Genomic DNA, 24,222 nt, shown 5'->3' on the forward strand with positions numbered 1-24,222 from the left:
ATTGTCCATGTCAGACACACTCTCACCTGCTGGAAAAACTCAGTTTGGGTGTTTAGGTGACGGGTGGTGCCTGGGTAGAGCGTGCAGTCATCAACACGTCCACACACTGATGATGTCACTGTCACCAGCATTGAATGTTTACGTATATAAACATGTATTTTTGAACGGCCGTGAAGCTGGAACCATTCCTTGTCACTACGCAGTGCAGGGGGCTTTATCATATGTGCAGAGGGCGGAGACCGACCCACAGGGGAGGTTCATTTAGTTCACACAGAACTAAATTAACGACGCTATTGTGCAGCATTATGGGAAATGTAAGTGCCTCTTTCTCTTTGCCGTGTTAACATCCTTCTGGTCACTGTCATAGAGACTATTGGTGTCAGAAATGCACTGGAGTAAAAATTCAAATGTTTCATTGTGAATTTAGTTCAGTGGAAATGTAAAAATAACATAAAATAGAAAGGATAAAGTATAAGCGCCTCAGAGCTCTTGTGAAGTCAGCTCATGCAAAGATACGCTGACGGACTCTGGCTAGTGATTGAGACGTAGCACACTATCTGTTTTGTATTCTGTTTCCATTCTTGTTTTGCACTTTCTAGTACAGAGTAAAACCCGAGTAAAAGAGTGATGAACAGCTGTGTAACTGAGTAACAACTGTGTGTGTGTGTGTGTGTGTGTGTATACCTGGTGTTGTCGTATCCTCTCCAGTTGTGCAGATCGTCGGAGTGGCAGCATTCGACCACCCAGCTCTCCTGGACAGTCGACGGCCATTTCTCGGTGCTGCTGTCCTCCCCTCAGCTCTTCATCTCCTCCTCCTCCTCCTCCTCCTCCTCCTCCCTCCCCAGCAACGTGGCCGTTCAAATGGGAGGTCGTCATCCCTCACGCACACACACACAAAAGTCAACAGTGTGTGCGTTTGTGTATATTCCAGGGATGTTTAGGTATATGTATGTCTATATATCACGGAAGTCTAGGAGGGTAGCTCGGTAAACAGGGCAGCCATGATTCACCTGTGGAGAGAGCAAGAAAATGTCATTAATCTAGTTTGATTCTGTAACCCAACGTTCCTCCAAAACCAACACGAGGCATTTTCATAGTCATTTAGCTGCCATGTTTCCTGAAGTAACCCCATCAGACCCAGGTCTCATGGGAATGGTGACTATCAGATGCTTATTTACCTGTGACCAACAGTCTGGTATGACTGGTCAAACATAGGCTGGATGAGTGTTCAATAACAGAGGGGTTTGTGTGAAAAAGTGGCTTGAGAAAGTCACAATTGACACCATACAGCAAACCACACAACTGACCTGTGTAATCTCTGCATCACTAATCAACTTGTGTATAAACTAGTTTACCATCTGGTTACGTTTTCTGACTGGAACACTTAAAAAAGGATAAAATCTTGTTGGATCTGATAGTGGTCAAGATAACACTGAATAACACTGATATCACCTCCAGTGAGGCTAGAAACTCAGGCTGTTTGATAATCAGGCACGCTGATCAGGCTTGTAGGCTTTACCTTTAAGAGTCATGTCAATGTCACATCTCTCCATGTCCTCGATGGGAAACTTCATGAGGTCATGGAAAGATGTGAATGAGAATTCATAAGGACGTAGGAAAAGACTAACGCAGTGAGGACAAAATCCAACTGCACTTACACATAAGCGTTCATTTATAACACTTGGATGATAAATCCTCCTTTCCTAACCACAAACACAAAGCAAACATGATGTTGAAATGTTAAAAGTAATATAACATGACGGAAAATACAAATACAGAAAGTTGAGCCGTTGACATAATAATTAAATAAAAACAAAGAACTACAAGATCAGAATAAATTCAGACATTCAGACAGACATTATATTCAGACATAAGTTTATAGATCCGTGAGGCACGTTTGACATTTCTATATAATTGTTAACTACAGGAAATTCATTTCTAGTGTTCGACACAATGGGAGGGGATTTTGTGCAACAACATGTATGTATAGGCTGTAGTATTTTGATATGATGATGATATTGTTGACTATAGATTCAAGCTGCTTGTTCTTCATGACGACTCCTGACTGGATTTAAAGAGAATAAATCTATATATTGGGCTTCAGTCGATCAGACAGGGATTTCCATCAGTTCTGGATCCAGTCACTCCCATCAGACTTATTCTTAGGTTTCTTTTCGCTATGCTCCCAGAGCTTAACATTAAAGTTGACTATGAGATACATTCACCGAGCACTTCAACAGGAAGTCCTTTACACCTGCTTATTCATGCCATTATTCAGTCAACCAATATATAACATCATGCAGATACAGGTGATAGGTATTACTTTAAGAGCACAACATGATCATGTCATCATCTGCCTCTATAATGACATTGTTTATTTCCTGTTTTATTTTAAAATTACTTCCTTGTGTGTCTGCTTGTTATTTTACTACCTGTGCTTTTCTAGTTTTGTGATTGGCTGCCCTGCCCTGCCCTGATGTATTTCACCTGTGTCCAATTACCCATGCCTCCCCTGTGTATTTAAGTCTCTGTCAGTTCATCTGTTTTGTTTCTGTTGAGTTTTTCCAGGTTCAGTTTCCTTCATTACTTCCTGTGTTTTGTCAGTTAGACTTGGCGTTCCTAACTTTTGGCCTTTAGACTCCTTGCCACCCCTGATTGCATTTTGGTTTCTTCATCTAAGTAAGACTTTTGTGTTTTTCTTTGTTGAATAAATCTTTGACCTCGACCACTCCAGCCTTTGAGCCTGAATTTGGGTCCAGATATTCTTTAACCTATGACAAACACAAGATACAACTTGGTCACTTTGTACCTCTCTCTACTAATCTCTCTCTCCTCAGCACTTCAGAGACAACAATGTCATGACAGTCCCCCACTCTCCACACATATAACCATGACAACAGCTTTGTCAGCCACCGGGTGGTCTCACACACACACACACACACACACACTGAACAGAGTACTATGTAGGGAGGAGGTGGGAGAGAACAGTGGATGGATGGAGAGAGAGACAGAGAGAGAGATAGAGAAAGGAGGTAAAAATAAACACAGAGATGGATGGATGCCTTATCTTTGAGTTCCACAATAACAACTATCTCTTACAAGCAGAGAGAGAGAGAGAGAGAGAGAGAGAGAGAGACACACACACACACACACACACGTAGAGAGAGAGAGAGAGAGCAGAGGTCCCATGATGCAGCAGTGAGGAATGCCGAGCAGCCCTGGGAACAAAATTCCATAGATGGGGGAGGGGAGTATGTGTCATGTATGCTGTGTGTGTGAGTGATCACAACACACCACGCTTTATAGGTCAAAGTAGCTCCAACCCACACCTCCAGTGTTGTTTCACTGACTGGACTCCAGGTTTGATAGCGCCTGACTCCAGCTAGCTGTTCTTGATGCCATTGGCTGCAGGGTTCTCATCCCTTTTCCAGCGTCACTGTCAATGTCTGAATGATGTTTTTTATTATGGACAAGAACAATACAGTGATTTTTGTGTTATTAGTTCAAATATATTGTGTTTGTTCATAATTGTGACTTGGATGAAGATCTGAACATATTTAAGAGGAAGATTTATTTCTGTTTGTTCCAACCCAAAATTAATGATAAAAAAAAGACCAACAAGGATACAATCAAAGTTTTGAATGGAGAATATTTAAAATTACAGATTTGGAATATTGACAACAAATATCACTTACTAATTACTTCAATTAAAAAAGATACAAGTGTGTGCCTTCAAGCAGTTTACACCTGTTTCTTTTTTCAAGTTCATATGGCCTCAAAAGATATATATATATATATATATATATATATATATATAAATTCCCAATACCTGCAACTCACAAATACCAGTTGGAGGTTAATGTGAATGGGTTTTCCCACCCAGCTGTTTTTTGTAATTACAGTTTAAATGATATGACATGAACACTGCATTACTTACACCTGTGCATTTCCTGCTATGAAAAGTAATATCTCACAGAATCCAAGGAGTCTTTAATATCTGTGCTGGCATTAGAGTATCCTTAATGTTGTCATAATTCAACCGTGAACACAGTACAGACCTAAAACATACTCAGAATTGGTACGTAGTATGGATTAGGGACACAGCTTTGGTATCATGCTGCCAAATTTACTTTTTAGAAGGTTTTTATTATTATTGAAGGTTCCCAACAACACCGTAGGAAATTGGGCATGCAGCCTTTGAAAGTTGCAGCCTGAAGCTGTGGAACACACTACCTATAGATATCAGAGAGGCCGGCTCACTAAGTATTTTTAAAAGAAAACTCAAAACTTATTTCTTCACCTTAGCTTTTAACTAAATTTTGTACTTTGCTTTGCACCGATTTTCTGCTTTCTATGTAATCACTTATTTTAATGATTTGTTATTAAGTCAAATTAAATATGAAATATTTTAATTTTATTATTCTATCTAATATTACATGTTTTTTAATGTTTTTCATTTTACATTATTATTTATAACATGTTTTTGTGCTACATTTCTTATATGAAAGGTGCTATACAAATAAAGTTTATCATCATCATTATTATAATTATAATTATTATTATTATTATTATTATTATTATTGCTAGAGATGTAACACTTCTTGGAGATGTCTCACCTCAATTATTTATTTATTTTCCTCAAATCAACTCTCAAAACTTGATTTTAGTGTGGAGTGTTTGACCACTGGTAGTGCTCGTGTCAGGCAGTTGTACAGATGGTGAAAAGCTGTTTGCATTGTCAATACTACAACTGGAATATGAGATTTCCTATGATATTTCTTTTCCAGTTACAATGTTGACATGAGCTGTTACCTGAGTAACCAGGTCAGGGCCTAACATTAACACAAATTACATTAACATAAGAATGGCATGGCTCAGTTATGTGAAGCCTTTGGTGTGTCTCAGCTACCCACCATGCACTCTCTCTCTGAGTTAGAGAAAATCACATAAAACAGAATGGCTATGAAAAAGGCATCTGATTGGCTGCATGTCACACCTGACAAAATGCAGTATTAATTATTAAACTGTCAAACCTTCTTTTTTAAATAGTGTGTGTGTGTGTGTGTGTGTGTGTGTGTGTGTGTGTGTGTGTGTGTGTGTGTTAAAGTTTCATTTAAGGGTTTTATGCCTGTTGGAAGATGTGTTTATTGATTACACTGGCTTTCAAAGTTAATTCTCAGCAGTTCTGTGATTCACTAACCATTGGCAGATGAGTCAGAGCGTTGATGTTGGATACTGAGACAGGTCAGTACTGCTAACAGGTGCCCAAACTGAGTACATGTATTCTGTCCTACCCATTTAAATACTATTGTTGTGGAAAGCTATTAGGAAACAAATCCATTAGGAAACCGATCCATGAGCTGCTCTGAGTAGTGATCCATACATTCTCATTGAAAGCTGTGTTTGAAGATCAGTGTTTCTGGCTGATGATGTGGGATTTGGTGTTGACACCCAGTTTGGCTGGAAAAGCCTGTACTATGGCTTATGAAGACCTGCAGCTGTTTCCAACTCAGACTATAGTGACTTGGTTAAATCAGACTGTATCTGCCTGGACTGCACTGCTGAAGAAACACACACAGGATTGATCAGCTATAACCTAAAGCAAGGACTCCCCCATCACACAAACACACACACACAACACCATCTGTCACCACAGCTTACCCCCTGGTGTGTATGCATGAATGTGTCTAAGCATGCGTGTCGTGCTGAGGCAACAGTTCAAGGCAAAGCTATGGGAAACAAAAAAGCTCTTCCAATAAAGAGTTGGGGGCTGCGGCTGCGATGTGGACAAGATTTCATAACTCTGTATTTATGCCAAATATCTCGATAGCAATACTATTCACATTTGAACAATGAAAATTAAGGATTCTTCAAAAAACAGCAAATAGACGAAGGAAATGCAGATACTTCACCAAATATTTTATCGATCATAGCAGATTAATCACTGTCTTCAGCTGCAGTAAAAAAAAAAAAAAAAAGAAATGTGTTAACATGTAATTTCACCAGCTGTGTTTCCATTAACCTACTTTTTACACAATTTGAAATAACAAACTTACAAATGAGTAATAGAAAGCCATGAATCTTTTGAAAAAACTCCTAAATAATGCAAAAAAATAATAAATAAATTACTATTATGTCACATTCTGTTTTGCAACAAGTTTCATCCTCCCTACAAAAACCCTCCCCCCATCCACTTCCTAGTTACGTTTCGGCGTATGTTACCAACATACGTGGCAGTGCGTCATCTTGAGCAGTTTGCTAGTTCAGAGACTTTCCATATATAGTCGGGCCAGTTACTGAGCGGAATATGTTGAATATAGTTTACCAATGAGTTTTCAATTTGTTGGTGCAGTGCACTACAACACATTTGATCTACCTTATTTTGGTCTAATTTATTTTTATTTATTATTTTTATATACTGAATATATGTTAGTAGGTTGTGGAAGTACACTAATGTCACAACATAGTTGATCTTATTCATTTTGATCTCATTTATTTATTTTTATATTTAATTGTATATATTTAGATATATATTATGTTATTTATTTATATAATTTTTTTAATTAATTGTTTTATTAGATTTTCCGTTCAAATCTATTTAAAGTTCAAGAAAGTCCACTGTTAAAAAAACTAATTTTTTTTTAAGTTCAATAAATGCGTGGTGTTTCCAAAGTCAATGAGTAATCGTGTTAAATAATCGTGATCTCAATATTGATCAAAATAATTGTGATTATGATTTTTGCCATATTCAAGCAGGCCTCTGCTCCCATGAGGTGTTTCTTTAGACTATTTGACAAAGCAATATTTTGCAAAAGTGAGATGGAAACACTTTTTTCGCATTCAAGTCACGGCTCCTGTCATATCAGGTCTCGGGGAGTCAGTTCCAACCAAGAGGCGGACTGCTGGAAATCTGTCGTCATGTTTAATTAGAACAATATCACAAGAGGAGAAAACCCAGCCTTATCTGCAAAACATCACTCAATGGAAACACAGACCATCCACTATTGTGTTATGTTGACTTTTCTAATAAAATTCACTTCTATTTTGCGCAAAAATGTGATGGAAACCCAGTTACTGATACTGTGTAAAGATATTTTAAGAAAAATGCTCTCTGTACTCTTCAAACATTGTAATTTCATGATTTCCTGCAACCGAAATTATGTAAACAACTCACATTATTTTTTTTAAGACTTGCAACTATTGGTCAACTGATAAATTAGTTAATCAAAAGAAGCTATTTTGATAATAGATCTTTGAATGCATTCAGGATCAGTTTAGCAAGACCCCAGAACTGATTTGCAGGCAAGGAAGCTAAAGTGTTAAAAGTCAAATCAGTAGCACTACAACATGATGAGGATGAGAAAAGTTCAACTTTATGCAAATGTCATGAATGAATGACAACCTGGAGACAACCAGTTAACTTTATTTTGATTTTCTTGCAAAGCGGAGGATCTGAGTTGTTTTTTTATCCACTGAACTCAAAAGCTGATGGCTACAGTCAACAACTTCCTCCTCCTCTACGATAATAAATGAGCTTCTGAAAAAAAGAAATCCACGTGTGGAAACATCACTTGGGAAAAGAAAGTAGCTATTTCGTCATACACTGGTATAGTGAGATGCGAGAAAATATGAATCAGTGTGTTATAATTGAATCCATGAATGTGAAAAAGAGGTTAAATACTCCAATGACATTCCAGAGCAGCAGCTTACAGAGAGATATTAGTTAAAATCCCATAACCACTTCCTATACCAAGTATACACTCCCAAACGTTTTGCAGTGTTTGCTTTTGGTTACTAGATTTTTAACTTTAATGTTTAATTGACAAATTTCATGGTGTTCAACTTAAAATAAACATATAAAGACACAAAATAAACACACTGACGTGACAATAAATGACACGTGGCAACATATTATGTCATAAGCTCATTATTTCATCAAAGATGCTTCTATTTCCTCCTTAGGGCGGCAGGTGATGACATGAAGCAGAGTATGCCATAAAGCTGGAAATGTAAACTCAAAGTCTGATGTTTACTGTAGGATTATCTCTGTGTTACTTGTTTATTTAAGATGTGTAACAATGACAAACAGCGACTGGCTCCTCTTGAGGGTATTAAAACAAAACCTTGTATACTCAGCTAAAACAACAGGTGCAGTGCACTGTTAGTTCTGGCAAAAGCACAGCATCAGCAACAAAGGCGACTTCACCGATTTCTAGTTTGGAGAGTACATGTATATGAATGGCAGTAAATGTCCCTTTGCCTTCCATATATGAAATTATCTCTCTGCTTATAGCTGTTAAATTCCCTCAGGTGATGTCATCAGGAGGAGTTTTGCAACCTGTTTAGATTGCGAGCTGTACTTCCTCATTCTTTGTAGGTCTGCCTCCAAGAACAGTCACAGGGCATGTCCGAGCCAAAACAAGCCCCCGCCATGTGGTTCTCTTGCTATAGCAACAGCAAAACGCTGACAGTAAAATACCCGTGTATTTACTAAAGCGGTAGTTTCATGAAAAAATGTTGGATACAGATGTAAAGACACAGCAGCGTATGGAAGAGGAGGTGGCCACCTTCATTCCAACTGCTGCTGAAAGAGACGCCCTACAGCTGGGGTAGCTCAGTTAGCTACACCCACCGGTGCTCTGTGATGAGTGGTGTGACGTCGGTGTGGCAGATGCACACCCATGGAGGAAGTATCTACTCACTATCCTCACTACAACAAACTTCACTGTGTTCAGCTTCTTTCTCTTTTATTTATCTATTTTTAAGATGAAGAGCACAACAGTGAGCCTCGTGTGGACAGGTGTATCTCTAAAACAAACAATAAACAGGACCAGGTCAAAACCTAGTACATGGCTGCACCACGTAGTATTTGCATTCAGCCTAGTGTCAACTGGTTTCTGCCCTTTGTCTGTTTGCTTCTCTCCTCCTCTCTGTGTTCTCATTTATATGTTTTACTGTTTCTGTTGTCAGACAACAGAACAATAGTGACCATATTTTCAAACCCCTAAACCGGGAGCATTAAGTGTTCTGCACATTCATGCACTTATGCCCTCACCATAGACGTTCTCATCAGGAGAGGGGACAATTATTTCACATACATGTAATTTGTCAGATTATTAGAAAGCCAACAAAAATATGTCGCAGGACAATCGTCGACTTGCATTGATCTATTTTTAACAAATGTTGCTGAAATGTTCTCAAAAACATCAATTCCAGTAGGCTGTAGAAATCATTATTTAAATTGCAATTGGAGAGAAGACTAATGTTCCAAAATCTGGTCAAAAATAATATTAAAGAGGATTGTTAATACCAGTTAATGACAACATGCCCCTGAAACACAACAAACTGTGGGAAATGAAATGGCTCCATGGCTGTATCAAGAACTCAAAGAATATATGGTGCAAAGAAACTGAGCCAATGTATTAATGTTAATGTTCTATCACTGAAGGATTATTTAAAAACCTGTGGTGACCACAGAAGAGCAGCCACTATTACACTGTGGCTAATGGGGATCTAAATAAATCTCAATCCAAACCTCCCGAGTACATCTTTCAACACCACGGGCGCCATGAACACAGCATTTTCGTTGCCTGGTACCTTACAAGGGAAGGAGTGAACCTCCTGGAGCTTTTCTTCAGAATGACAGCTAAATGCATACTGTCAGAAAGACCCACCAGCGTCATAGCCTATGATGCTTACCTATGACTCATTGGATATCAGCCCTGAATTCAGAGGTGTGGTGCATTTTTATATTGGGTTAGGTAATAATGATAATTGTGGTGAATAGTACACAATTTGGTAGCCAATATTGAAATCCATGACATTTAACATTTCATATTTGTCAGGACTCGGGACACACAGCTTGAAACTGGAAACTGGGACGTCTGGTGACCACACAGAACAAGTTTGAAATACAAACTGAAAAGTGGCCTATTAAGACAACATGTTAGCAGTGATCACTTCCAAGCAGCTGCTGCTAACATCCAGATTTTATAACCGCAATGTTGTCTGACAAAATAGACACAAGTTAAAGACAACAGCTGTGCTTTTGGTTATATGTACTTGTAAAATGATCACTCAGAGAGAAAGTAAGAAGCTCATTCACGTCAGCTGCCGTGCAGTCAGCATAGAGAGGTGTGACTGCAGAAGGAAAGCCCAACTCATGGGGCAATACTGACGACCCTCTGCTACAGAAAGTAGCTACGGTTTATCCAAAGTATGTAACACACGTTTTTTTTCTGTCGCTACAATTTACGTATGTACCCTAAACGCCTCAAATGCAGGGTGTAGGTAGATGCTAGCTAGGAGGCTACACACAGAAGCCTCTAGTCCCCACTAAGTAACTGCAGCACATGCAACTCAAATGGTGTTTGGCAAAAAATGATTTACTTTGAAAAGTGAAATGAGGCGTTCTAATGTAAGATTGACCTAAGTTGTAACTGAGTGATTTTGTCTACTTGGATGGGTCTTAATCTAGCTAAGCGGGCCAACCAAGTACAGTCTATGTATGGAAATGCTGTCTTTTCAAATGAAATAAAGCATTGACTGAGTTATTTGTATTGTACAAGTTGCAAGTGCACAAAACATAGTACCATGATACTCAAGTGTATCAATATTCTTTTACACCCCTACTGTGAGGCTGCTTATACAACCTTTTTTTGCTTTTTTTCTCTGGCTATATGGTACCAGTTTCAAAAATAACTGCATACTACAAAGGTGACCTAGTTTTAAGAAACGGTCCCTTTTCCAGCAGTGAAATTCCTCCTTTATTCTACAAGCGGTTTATGTTCTGTTGCTCATCAACTCTTTAAATACAGCTATAAACAATACAATGATCATCACAGCAGTATAAAGTAAAGCAGCACAGCTCTAAGGAACCTTAGCAAGAGTGATATTCACCTGTTGGTACATATTAAAACATTTGGCCCTGGTAAAGAGACATAGAGAGAGTGGCAGAAAGAGAGGGATTAAAGGAGGGCAAACACTGTAGAGTTCAATTACATACCGTATCAGTCACAAAATGTGTCCTTACTCTGAACATAAAGACTGAGCCGATTTTGTCCCTTGATAATTCCAATAAAGTTTATTTAAAAAAGACAACGACATCCTCAACAATGTTGACGAAAAGAGAAAAGCACTATTACTTTGTGCTGTTCTACTGAGTGGAAAAAGCAAGACAAAAAGTTGTGCAGAAAAGTTCTCAGTCTCAGTCAGGATCACCATTATAGCCACAACATGTAAATAATGTTGGAAATCTCGCTGTGACTAACACACAGTGAGTAAAGCAGCAGGTCTGTGTGTGTGTTGTGAATGTCACTGGGAGCAGAAGCAGAGCCGACTCTTATCTTGTGTTTAACAGTACACACTGAAACATACACGCACATTCTTAAAAAGGGCTGTACCACCTTGTACCAGACAAAGAGGAAAAGAGCCAAAATGAAGGAGAAAATAGGGAACAGCTGTCAAAAAGCTTAGTTTTCAACTAGGAATTGATATTTCAATGAATAGTTGTGGAAAGATTTAACAGATATTTCTCTAATATTTGTCAACCACGTGCTTACAATTAAACATATACAAATATATATCGTGGAATAGCCTCAGAAACATTAAGTTTTTACAATATTTAAACTGTACTGACAGTCAGAATTAAGCACATTGATTAACCAAGGCTGGAGAAACCTAACCTTCATTATATCTGAGGTGGGCAACACTGACCAGGTGACAAGACTAGGCCTAGTGGAAGTGGCTACATCAGTCTAACCCTGATTTGGTGACCCATGTTGATTTGGCAACAGCCTAACTGTGGGTCCCAATCAGGTCAGAGAACCAGAGCGAGAACGAGAGTGAGAGAGTGAGCGAGAGAGCATTCCAGAGAACAGAGGACTTCTGTTTTTTGGGGTTTTTTTTCGCTGCCCTCACCTCACTGCTTCACCAGCTCTCTCTCTGTGTGTTCATGTGTGTCCGTAAAAGTCAGCCTTGACTTTATCACCATAGCCATGTGACCTCATTCCTGCCTGTAGAGCCAAGTTTCAAAGCATCAGAGTTCACATACTGTCCTATACAGTATTCTATACAGCTGCAGGTAACTGGCTGGGCTGACAGCCAATAACTAGGGCTGAACAATTAATCACAATATTATCAAAATTGCAATATAGCTAAATGCAACATCCAGATCGCAGGAGTTGACACCCCAGCAAAAATCGCACCATCATTTTATATTTCTTTCAGTTATAATGAAATGAAAAATTACCATTCCCACTAAAATCGTAACTCATACCACAATCGCAATATCTGTCAAAATAGTTGTGATCTTTTTTTTTTTTTTGGCATATTGTTCAGCCCTACCTATAACACAGACTATAACTGAAGGTAAGGTACCTTCTGTCGACTAGCTACACATTCCTCCTATGTTTTAAATATAGTCCAATCCTATGAAAACCTATTAATTTTGTAACAACACATACTGAATTATTCTTTTACTGTACTAACTTGTGAATTATGATACATAAAAATGGCTTCTTAGCTGCTGTTAAGTCCAGACCTGTCAGTAATGTATCAATCGTTAATATTTATGCCAATATGCAACATCAGAAACAAGACTATTTGAAATGGCTGGACCACATCGTAGGCTATTTGCATTCAGCCTAGTGTCAGCTGGTTTCAGCCCCTTATCTGTGTGCTTCTCTCTTACTTTCATTGACAACATCGGCAGTATTGTAATACAGATGAATTCCCAGGAAAACTGTTGTCATTTACTTGTTTTTCTGTTTATGTTGTCCCATTAAGACTTCGTGTTAACCAGCAGTCACTTCCGAGCCATCTGCTGCTCCTCACGGCTAAAATCCTTAATTTATAACCGCAATGTCGTCCGACAGAATCCCCATACACAAAGGTTCAAGACAATGGCTGTGCTGTGAAATCGCCTATATTTACTTGTAAACTGATCACTCACAGAGAAAGTTAGAAACTCATTCATGTCAGCTGTTGTGTGGTCAGCATAGAAAGGTGTGCCCAACCTTACGTTCACAGGGCAATACTGGAACCTCGCAAGCTTTATTCAAAAAGTAGCTGGATTTGTTGCTTTTTTAAATTATTATTATTTAAAAAAAGTTGCTAAAGGGTTCTGAAAAGTCAGTAAATCTAGCAACAAAGGTGCTAAGTTGGCAACATTGCTTGATGGTGCCAAATTATTTTGAAAGAGTGGAGACCAGTGTTGAAACCTTATCATTTAGTCAGTCAGTCAGCCAGCAACATTCACTTCTGTAGGCCTCGCCCCGCTGTTCTGGTCCAACCAAAACCCCACCTACACATAGCATACAGAACCAACATACAAACTCTACACACTACACAATACATTTAAAAATAAATACATTTAAAATCAACACTCTTTGCCACAGCAACATTTTTGCATTCTATTGATCCAACTTGAATATAATGGTCAAGCCTTCACCAAAAAACTATCCATAACAACAGCAGCATGCTGGACTGGTTTGGTACTTGACAAGCCCAAGTTTCATCAGGATCTTTTTGGTATAAATCACATTTCAATGTATACAGTGCATATAACCACATGTTAAACTTTTAGAGAAGTGTATCCCACTGCCTGGAATTCAGTGAAATAACCAAACAATTCTGTATTGAATGCAAAAAATGAAGGTTGTATTCCAAAACTGTTTTTAAGTCCCAAGTTTGTGTGCCTAAAGCTGACCAGTTATTGGGTGTGTTTCAAATCCAACTAGTCATTTGTTTGTTCCCTAGAGCCAATGGATTATAAGGAACACAAAACACTAAGCCATGACAATGTGTCAGATAAACTGCCAAAGCAGCATAATGTTATCATCAACGCCACACAGACAGCCTCAGGCACACAGCATGACACTGCAAAGGAAGAATCATTCACTGACATTAGGTGATTTCAATGTCAGTGTTTTTCAAGACAGCGCCTTGTCACTGATAACATTCACTAGGTAACATGTTTGCCTTTCTCTGCTGTCTTTACATATCTGTGTCTGCATTTCTTCAAACCTATCCTCCAAAGGTTTTGTATCTGACAAACACAACATAGGCTTTTCACCCTGAATCATTGACACAATATTTTACAATATATCTGACAACCACAATCCTGAATCTTAAGATTGCAAATCAGATGAAGATATAAAGAAAGAAAATCGTGTTAAATACTGTTTTAAATAGCATTGGTAAAATCTTATGTTGGCACAACCCAATCCATACCGTTCTCTAACAGAGATAAGATTACTCCATTTAAAAAAATACGGCAGTTATTATCTCTTCTTCTTTTCCTGTAGGCACACAGCAGGTAAGACCTATGAGTAAGACTTTTTGTATGCATATGAAAGAGCTACGTCTCGATTCATTCACTATCTTAACTTCTTAATTCAACAGAAGTGAATCTGTTCTGATAACCACAGAAAAACACACACGCTGTAATATTACAATAACTTACAACATTAGCCAATGCTACGGGGTGAAAACACCAACCTCAGATGACAAAACGACACTAAACACAGTCCTCTGCTGTTAACAATTACATAACGTCAGCATGAATGGTGCTAAAATGGTGAGTTAGTTTCTTTCTGTGTTTGACAGAGTGACAGCTAACTAGCAACTTACTGAAAGAGAACTACAAATCATGCTAGGTGAGTAACGTTAGCTAAGAGAAATTACTGTTTTGTTTAGCCAGGTCTACTATCAAAGTCATACATAAGTAACTTCGTGAGAAGCTAATTAGCTTCATGTTCAGCAGAAATATGGTGGCTTCGGCTGATACTAACCTTTCCCATCAGTTTAGCGAGTAGCCACGGCCATTATAACTTACTTTATTGGCAACTGTGGGTCAATTTTATTTAACGTTATCAGGCTAACGTTAGCAGCTAGCTAGCTAACTTGCTCCTTCCTGCAGCAGCACCTGTTGATAACAAAGCCACTTCAGACCAGACCGAAAACACTGTAATACTCACTGTGTCCGAGCCGTCTACGCACTCATTTAACTGCTAAATCCAACCGGGAACTGTTGAATAAGTGTTAGTTTTAATCCAAGCACTTTTATTTCTGGCTTTATTTTCTCTAATTCACAGTTTCACTCTGACAGCCCTGCTACTCGTTTATTGGACCCAGCAGCGCAGACCTCTGTCCTGCTCCTCCTCCTCAGACTGTCATTTCCACCTCCAGACAGGGGGAGGAGCCAACATGCCAACAACTAGATAAAACAATGACGCGAGGTGCTACAATGCAATGTAGTGTGTGAACCCTGTACAGTGGAATTATTCCCTTTCTTACATTTTTATAAAAAAGAAAAAAAGCCAAAATTTACCACAAACATGGGTAGTAACAAAAATGCATCTGAAAATGTGTTGGCTACCTTAATATTTCTGATGTTTTTGTAAATTTACCATGTATGCTTATTAAAGCCAAGTGTATCCCACATTTTAATAATAATAATAATAAACTTTATTCATAGAGCATTATTCATACAAGCAATGTAGTTCAAAGTGCTTTATTAATACAAAAACACCCACTTAATATATCTTAAATAACTGCATCACACAATATGCCAAACCTCAAAATGGTGATTACTGCTTTAGTATCATTTGTTGAGTTTACAACCTGAGTGAAAGACTGGGTCATGGATTGAGTCATGTGTGTAGCTCTTTGTCTACTTTGTATCATACAGATTTTCCTTTTGAATAAATCTATTTCAGAGACAAATCGACATCACTGACGATCATTTTTGTCATTACATACTGACTACCTGAGAAAAAACAACTTGCCCAAACACAAGGTACAGAATAATCAGGATTATTTTTATTAATTAATCTTCAGTTTCAATGATATCATTACAGAAAAAACATCCTCTTCATCATATTTATACAGTAGTAGTAGAATGCTGTGTCATTGCTTCATTACAAGTGCTGGTCATAGTTTATAGTATGTGCAGTGTGACACTGAGTTCAGTCCAGTGTTACGAATCACTCAGTACAAAGGCAGTTTAACAATAACCTGCTTCTTCTTATTCAAATGAATCTATCTGGGTTTGATTGGTCCTCCTTGGGCAGGTGCCAGGATATGCTCTGATGCTGCGTTCACGTCATAATGGGTTAACTGTAAATATGAGCTGCTGAATGTGGAAAAAAAAACAAATATGGTATGTGTTTCAATTTAATACTTTTTTGTTTAATTTGGATGTGGGCCTTCCAGTCAATTGATCCTTGCCTTTAAACTCTTGCACAAAATTGTCACCCACTCTGTATCACATGGCATGAACCCAGCATGAGCCACGTATAGATATATATGGTGCATTTGAGGTAACTGGGAAGTTTCTGACATCTGAGCCAAAGGAATAAATGAGAAGACAGTGTTGGTACCAGAGCCAGGACTTTGGAAAACTCTTCTTACGCACCAATAATCACATCAAGAATTATCGTAAGTGTACCATTTAGTCAGATCAGAAGCCACGCCCAGGTGCTGCACCCTGGTCTCACACCTGGAATTAGTCCTGCCCAAAGAGAAAGACACGCCCCCCTTTATGGGCATGCAAGTGTGAAGTCGGTGGGGAGGAAAAGAGAAATATGAGGAGAGGGAGGAACGAGGGGAGAGGTGGAGGCATCAGCCTATAAGGAGAGGGGTCAAAGGTCAGAAACACTGAAAAGTGCAGTATTCAGGTCATAGAGGAAAGATAGAGAGGAGCTTCTTATCTGGAAATAATGTTCACTTTACATTTCTTGGAGTAACTGAAACAAGAAGATCAGCAGCAGAGAAAAACATATCAATGATGTCATCTTGGTGTCATGAAGTACCATTAAAGTAAGTGTCACAGCTTTGTACCAGTCATTCCAACATGACCTGAATGCAGCATTAGACTTTTGATCATGTGGGTTTGTTTGGCACTGACCACACTGATAGGAAGAATCAGAGGAACTAGAGAGGTTAAGGTATGGTGCACTGGTGAATGCTTGGGACACACAGACTGCATATGATGCATTTGAATTGTCCTTGTTAATTGGTAAACAATTTATGGTCAGTGTTTAATCAGCAGGATACTGCAACCAACAGTTTCTACTTTTAGTTAATGCTAGGCGTAAACTAAGCTCTTGTCGTGGGCTAAATATCACACAAGGTTTTCTATGTTCCTCAGTGTTGCTCAGACTACATACAGTACATCGAAAGAGAAGCAGTCAAATGATGTCGTTTGATTTACAGCCTTGAAGTGAATTGATATTTTTGACTTTAACAAGCACCTTAACACTGTCATGGTAGAAATACACCAGTTGTATAGTTTATGAGCACCTGAATGCGACACCCTGCTTTCAAGTGATGTCAGGTCAGAGTTTCTCTGAGTTAGGAATATAGTACGGCACGACTCATTCAAGCTCCTGTGTTCACGTTCGTGTGGTTTATGGGTACAAACTGGAAAAAAGATGGAGGCCAAAAAACGAAGCCAGCCTTCGAGACCAGCTGTAAGTATAGTTAGTAATCTTTGGCTACTGAAAGAATGATAATATTCTACATTTTTCTTAGTGTTACCAAATCCTGTGAAAAGACCAAAACCAACATTAAATTATCCCACTGACAATTACTGTGTGTGAATCCAAAGCCTGATATTCCTCCCTGTTGCACTGGGTGACATATTCTTTCACTACCATGAACACACACACACACACACACACACACACACACACAGTAGTTTATCAATCTGCCACTAAAGGTAGTCCACAATAAATGCACTATTCCGTTATGTTGGAGTAACACCGCCCAGCTGTTTTAGGAAATGACTGAGCCTTTAAAAAAGTTGGCGCTATATGTTTCTGACCCGTTCTGAATGAGTAGGTGGTGGAGGTAGGTGGATTTAGTCACCTTTTGGACGGAGCCTGACTAGCTGTTTTTTTTCCCCCCTGCTTCTAGTGTTTAACATGAAGAGTCAATCTTCTTATCTCACTCTCAGCAAGAAAGTGAATTAAGGTATTTCCTTAAATGTCAAACTATCCCTTTAAAAATCTTCATCTTCAGTAGGAACCAATTGGGTTGTGATTGTGATTGAGAGCCACAGACAAGGTGGGAAAGAGAAACACTAACAAGTTGTTGGTTTCAGTCTTTTTTGCAGGAATTTTATGACCATATGAAAAATATAGAGTAAAGTCAGCCTTAATCTTTTAATAGTAAAAAAAAGAAAGAAAAAAACAAGAAAAAAGGATTTTAATTTCGTAATGTAGTATTATGGTGTAAACCTTAAACTCATGTAAATCAAACAGCACTTGAATGCAGGGTTAGCGTAATACTAATACTGCCAGTGTGGCCCACCTCTGATATAACTACAGATCATAAAAGTCATTATGTATTATATTATAATGATCTTGTTCATATTTCATGTCGGAGCAGACCGTACCAGTGTGGTGAGGGAGGATTTAAGTCCTGCCTCAAGCTGAGCCAATAACCCACTCACAAGAGTTTGATGGCTTTCACTGAGAGTGATGATGAGCTGTAGTGTCTCAGTATGGTTTGAAATTGACAAAAAAACCCAAACAAAAAAACAAAAAAAAAACAATACAAAGGATCCTTGTATTTTTTCCTTTTTTTGGCAAAAAAAAGTCATATTTACTGTACCGGCACAAACTATATCAGCAGCTTCAAAACGATATCAGCAGCTTGAATCAAAAGATGTCTTTATAATGTCTTTAGTTCATATCTGTCAATGTTGATGATAGGGTCAGTGTGTTACAGGAGAAGATGTAGTAATACTGCAGGGACGGGTTCTCAAGGAGTATCTGGAAAAAGGACGCCAGAGCAGAGGAAGAAGTAGAAAAAGAAGAAGTAGAAGAAGAAGAAGAAGAAGAAGAAGAAGAAGAAGAATAAGAAGAGGAAGAAAAAGAAGAGAGAGGAGGGGGAGAGAGATGGAAGAAGTAAGGGGAAATCTCTACATCTCTATATCTACCAGGGAAACATGTTAAACGCACAAAGCAAATGAACAGGAGAGACGAGGGCATGATTACTACTAAGATGATAATATTCAATCAATAATAATAAATAGAATATTAATTAAGAATATTAATAATAATTATCATCAGGATAGTAATAATATTACAGAATAAATCTCATATTTTATATATTTCTTTTCTCTTTTTTTCTCCATTGAAATACAGTGATCTCCTCAGAGCAGACCAATGAGGATTCAGCCTGCGCTGGCTCCAATTGGCTGTTGCATATGACATCACAGCTAATGGTGACCAGGTAGACATGCATCACTTCCTGCCCCCCGCCCATTTCCTGTCCAGACAGGAAGTTCTGGCACTGCCATGGTAACTGTTGGCGACTGACACTGAAGTCTGGGGAGAGAAACAGTTTGGAGGGTCGTTACTGTCTGTGTTTGTCTCAACTTTATGACAAAGTCAAACATATGTACAGGACGAGAGCTTGATGTACCTGCATCATAGCCGTCCGATTACCATGACGTCCACGACCTCTCCCTTATGTAGCTCCACATACTGCTCTGTTTTAGGAGGTAACATCAGCAGGCCGTTGGCGCTACGCATTGACATTAGCCTGCTGGATACCTGGTTGCCTGGAGACACAGGGACAGAGATCATGCATGTGAGTAAGTCGTATACAATGTGTGTGTGTGTGTGTGTGTGTGTGTGTGTGTGTGCGCGCGCGGACCTGTGCTCTGTGCCCAGGGCAGGGGCTCCTGGTGATGCCAGGTGAGAATACAGCGGTGGTACTCTGGTCTGGGATCCAACTTAACATCACAGGAAAGCTGTAATACACACACACACACACACACACACACACACACACACACACACACACACATACACACACACACACAAAACGTTACTGAGTTACTAACATGTTAAATACTTATTAAAACCACTGCTTCTCATTTTAAAGAATAGTCATGTCCACACCCTAAATATGAAGCACTTCAATCAAACAATATATGACATGTTGATTAATAGAGCTTCAGAGGTGCTGGTGAGTGGGTTTTGCTCGCTCTTTTTTCCTTCCTGTCTTTATGCTAAGCTGACCGTCTGCTGGCTCCTGCTACATATTTACAATAATATTAGAATTTCTTCTTGTATAGAGCCGAGATAGAGTGTCTAATAATGTGGCTTTAAAATAACATCAACGTCAGAACATTACAAGAAGATAAAACAGGATACAGGCTTCAACAGCATTTAAGTTACTGTTAAAAGGGTTAGGGTTAGGTGTTTGGCTCTGAAGTGTGTGTCTGTGTGTGTGTGTGTGTGCGTGTGTGCTCGTGTCTTACCCTAGCTTTAATAATAGTAGGCCTTGGATCCAGAATGCCTTGCATCTTCCTCAGAGCCGGAATCACAAACAGGTTACATGTCACCACTGCAGACACTGGGTTACCTTTACAACAACACAACACTCGGTTACTAAGGAGGAAAACAATTGAGTTACATAACTAGTAGATAATTACTACAATCTATATATTAGTGCATATATACAGTGCGCAGTGTGTAATCAGTGTCTGCACTGTCTCTGTTTCCATTCAACATGTTTCTGTACTGTACGTGCCTGATATAACCCAAACAGATCCCGATGCATTTATTGTACTTGGTGAATAAATGTATCTTCAAGTCACAGTCATAACCACTGCTGCAGACCTTGTGCAAAGACATCAGGACTCTGTGTCAGCAAAACCTTCCAATTCAAGAGCATAACAAGGCTGACTGAGCTGCTATTCTTAAGTCTGTTTTGACTACAAATCAATTGTTTCTGTCTGACAGAATTTTTACAAATGTTTTCAGCTCAGTAACACACAGGAGAGCAAATATGATCTGAAAGGTGTTTGTAAGGTTAGTATACAAAAAGATAAAAATCATGTTTCCATCGTCAGGGTTAAATTTAAATTTAAAAATGTGTAGTTCTCTTTTCAAAAGAATGATCTGTAGAAGCTATTTTTGAGGGTTGTAAATGTGGATGATTTCCTTTCCTCAAATTATGGAACAATGCTAATATAAATTTGAAAATGTGTAATTTCCTTTTGGTTCACAGAGCTGTTTCTGAGGGTTACAAGTGTGATTAATTTTCTTTAGTTTTTGGTGGGCAGCTTATATTGATAAGAATGTAGACAGCATTTTGCTTCAGCCTGAGCCTGTTCAGTCACTACTTAGACCACTTTTTTTCAGTCTATATTGTTTATATTTACTGTATTATGTGTGATGACTGAATAAAAAACTACTACTACTATATACTGTCCGCGTGCTAGTGGAGAGCGACAGTTAAATGTTTGTACAGTCAGAACGATGTGATAGGTGATAAACATTTGAGGAAGGAGAAGAAGTCGGCTTTCACTGTGCATCCTGGATATGCATTTTAATTTAATTGAAGTGTAAACGTACAATAAGCCAAGGTACAAACAAGACTGCTGACTACGTGGAGCTTCCCACTCCTCAGTTTAGCCTTTTCACTGATGAAGAAGAGAAAGCAGAGGAACAAAGGACCGTCTGCAAACCTAACTTATAACAACAGTTTCCCATAGCAGTACCGAATATGCCTCTTCTCCTGGTAATTATGAAAGTAGTAACAAAGCAACTATTTGCCCTTCAGGCCGTCCAATTTGGAGATCAGAGAAGAACAAGAAACACAGCTAAAACGTTGGCGTCTCAGCTACACCAGTTTGAGCTCAAGCATACCAAAAAAAATAGGAGCTGGTCAAGACGGTGTCCTGTACATGTACACATCTCTGTGGGTCTAGGTAGCGACGGGTGTTATGGGTAACCGTAGTCCAAAGAGGCTTGCAAGTTGAGTTAAGTTAAGTTGATGACACTAATCCCAAATATGAACAAAAACAAGTTGTTTAGACCTGTGTGACTGTATAAGTGCCAAAATAATTAAGTGTTTGTGATGGTGCCGATGATTTTGACCCCCTCTTGACCACAGTGTGAATGCAGCATGAAGTGAGTTGTGGATAAGCAGGTAGTGACAGAGATGACTGAGGGTCAGCTCACAAGGACGAGGACCAGGACAAGTGGCTGAAGAATATTCCAGGTCCGTATGGGAATCACAATGTTTTCATTCAGCATATTTTCAATCAGCTGAGGGTCAAAGTTTTGGTGACGGACTTGGGCAGAGAGGGTTGACGAGTGTCCTGTAGGCAGTGATTTGTATGGCGGTACATTTGAGGTCATTTCTGGTGTGTGTCAATTTTGTTTTGCAGGGTATTAGTTTATTTCAGTGACAACTCAAATTTTATCACAGAAATATCTGCTGTCACACACCAGCGAGTCAGCCATAATGTGCAGTACTGTTTGGGGTAGAGGTAATTCAGAAAGGCATCTGGGAATCAAAGTTAGGATGTCTTTCTTCCAAGCAGGATGAAAGGGGATCTGTGCGGTCAGAGGTTGATTATGGGTCATTTTGGGTTCAGGACCTACTTCCTCTAGGTGCAGGGCTTTGTGGCTGTCTGCCCTCGGTCTCACTCGGGGCCACGACCTCCAGCAGGGAGGGCCCAGTTTCTCTGAAGCTGAAGTTTCCTTTAATAACAACAGCAATACATATACAATGCTAGACTGGAGCACAGACCAACACACTCCACATTACAAGGCCACAGGACATACTACACTCTAGGATTCCAGCAACACAGTTTTAATCAGCACAACACACAGACTGGGGTTTCTAGAGGGGCTTTTTAAACCTGTGATTCTTGCAGATATTCAATCATTTAAATTTCATTCAACACTGCATACTAATCACTTAACTGTAGCAGCTCTTTAAAGGACAGTTCTACCCATTTCTAACCCGTTATTTACCATGTTATCAGTTGGTCCAAACAAAATCAATATCAGTTGCTTCACAGTAGAGCAGAGGTTTTTAAACTGGGTGAAGGAGAGTTGCAGGGAGGGACACGGAGGGAGGGGCAAAGGGCAGATACACTACAAGAGGTGAAAAGGACAGTGCTGCAGTCGAAAAGTCTTTTTTTTCTTATGAAGGTTGAAACTGAGTGAAATGAGCTGAAGTGTCTGAGCAGCATCATGATCAGAGCTGCTCCACTTCTCTACCTGAGGAGGAAAGGAGCTTCAGTGCTTCCTATCTCATCTCCTTCAGCATAGGAAACACTGGAGCTTCCTTTATCAAAGGAAAGGAGAAATGCCGTCCCACAATTCCTTGCTGCAGCAACATTTAAAGCGACGCAGCGTTAGTTTCACCACAGCAGAGCCACATACATGTAGAAACAGCAGAGAAACAGTTTAATGTTTGTGACTGGATCCAGAACTGAAGGAAATCCCTGTCTGATCCACTGAAGCCCAAATCCATGAATATAGATTTATTCTCTTTAAATCCAGTCAGGAGTCGTCATGAAGAACAAGCAGCTTGAATTTAGAGTCAACAATATCATCATCATATCAAAATACTACAGCCTATACATAAATGTTGTTGCACTAAATCCCCTCCCACTGTGTCGAACACTAGAAATGAATTTCCTCTACTTAACAAATGTAGAAATGTCAAAATGTCTATGACAGGAAACTATAAACTTATGTCTGAATATAATTCATTCTGATCTCTTGCTCAGTTCTTATTTCTAAATAATTATTATTTTAATGGCTCAACTTCCTTTACTTGTGTATTACTTTCATCTTATTTCCACATTTCAGTCCTGTTTTGTTTTTGTGGTTAGAAAAGGAGGATTTATCGTCCATGTGTAAATAAAGTTAGTTTTCAAAAAAAATATCTCCTTGACCTTGTGACATTTTCCATCAAGGTCAAGGAAAAGTGCTTAGAAAAGGAGATTATTTTGACTTTTCGACCTCAGCCCTGGTTTCCTGAAAACAGGACCTTACCACGACACAAAGTTACCAAGGGTCAGGAAGTTACTTGGAATCATAAAATGAGGTGATTTTTTTTTTGAGCACTGCGACAACTAAACTAAAAAAAAACAAAAAGTATTGATGAAATGTTAGGAACTTTATACATCAAGTTCAGTTTTACTTGGCTCAAGTGACTCACCATGGCCCCAGTGTGTGATATGTAAAGGATGCAACCTGCAACTTTAAGCATGAGTTAGCATGTAAACCTCCAGGTCTGTTCAGATGGAGACTGGGTGGCGTTTGTGTAGTAGTTCAGCAAGATTCACCTGAAGGTAACCCTAATCAAGCTGCACTGTGTATTACAAAGGCACATTAGATGCACAGCACTGGGGAAACATTCATAAAGATATAACAAACATGGTGATAGCACAGTGTT

At 39.0% G+C, this 24,222-nt stretch overlaps 2 protein-coding genes across 3 annotated transcripts in view; both read right to left on the reverse strand.

Moving 5' to 3' along the window:
- The window catches only part of pals1a (protein associated with LIN7 1, MAGUK p55 family member a), a 28,754-nt gene extending 13,610 nt beyond the window's left edge, over window positions 1-15,144 (reverse strand). Inside the window, exons 1-2 of one of the 2 annotated variants that reach the window (XM_023394791.2) lie at window positions 14,979-15,144; window positions 685-1,010 (exon numbers count right to left, since the gene is read on the reverse strand). In XM_023394791.2, coding sequence (XP_023250559.1) covers window positions 685-876 — 192 coding nt within the window. In that variant the 5' untranslated portion in view covers window positions 877-1,010; window positions 14,979-15,144. Of the gene's footprint in view, window positions 1-684; window positions 1,011-11,005; window positions 11,262-14,978 lie in introns of those variants that run through there. The other variant, XM_087170563.1, reaches the window with a different exon arrangement.
- A 656-nt stretch (window positions 15,145-15,800) lies between these two features.
- gphna (gephyrin a) overlaps window positions 15,801-24,222 on the reverse strand; it is a 35,434-nt gene continuing 27,012 nt past the window's right edge. The window contains exons 21-24 of the mRNA XM_023394789.2: window positions 20,279-20,382; window positions 19,669-19,765; window positions 19,435-19,573; window positions 15,801-19,337 (exon numbers count right to left, since the gene is read on the reverse strand). Of these exons, the coding sequence (XP_023250557.1) occupies window positions 19,440-19,573; window positions 19,669-19,765; window positions 20,279-20,382 (335 nt within the window). The 3' untranslated portion in view covers window positions 15,801-19,337; window positions 19,435-19,439. The remainder of the gene's footprint in view (window positions 19,338-19,434; window positions 19,574-19,668; window positions 19,766-20,278; window positions 20,383-24,222) is intronic.

This window comes from Seriola lalandi, unplaced genomic scaffold (assembly GCF_002814215.2).
Source record: "Seriola lalandi dorsalis isolate HSWRI2012SDOR001 ecotype SW California unplaced genomic scaffold, Sedor1 jcf7180002054953, whole genome shotgun sequence".
Classification (NCBI taxonomy): Eukaryota; Metazoa; Chordata; class Actinopteri; order Carangiformes; family Carangidae; genus Seriola; species Seriola lalandi.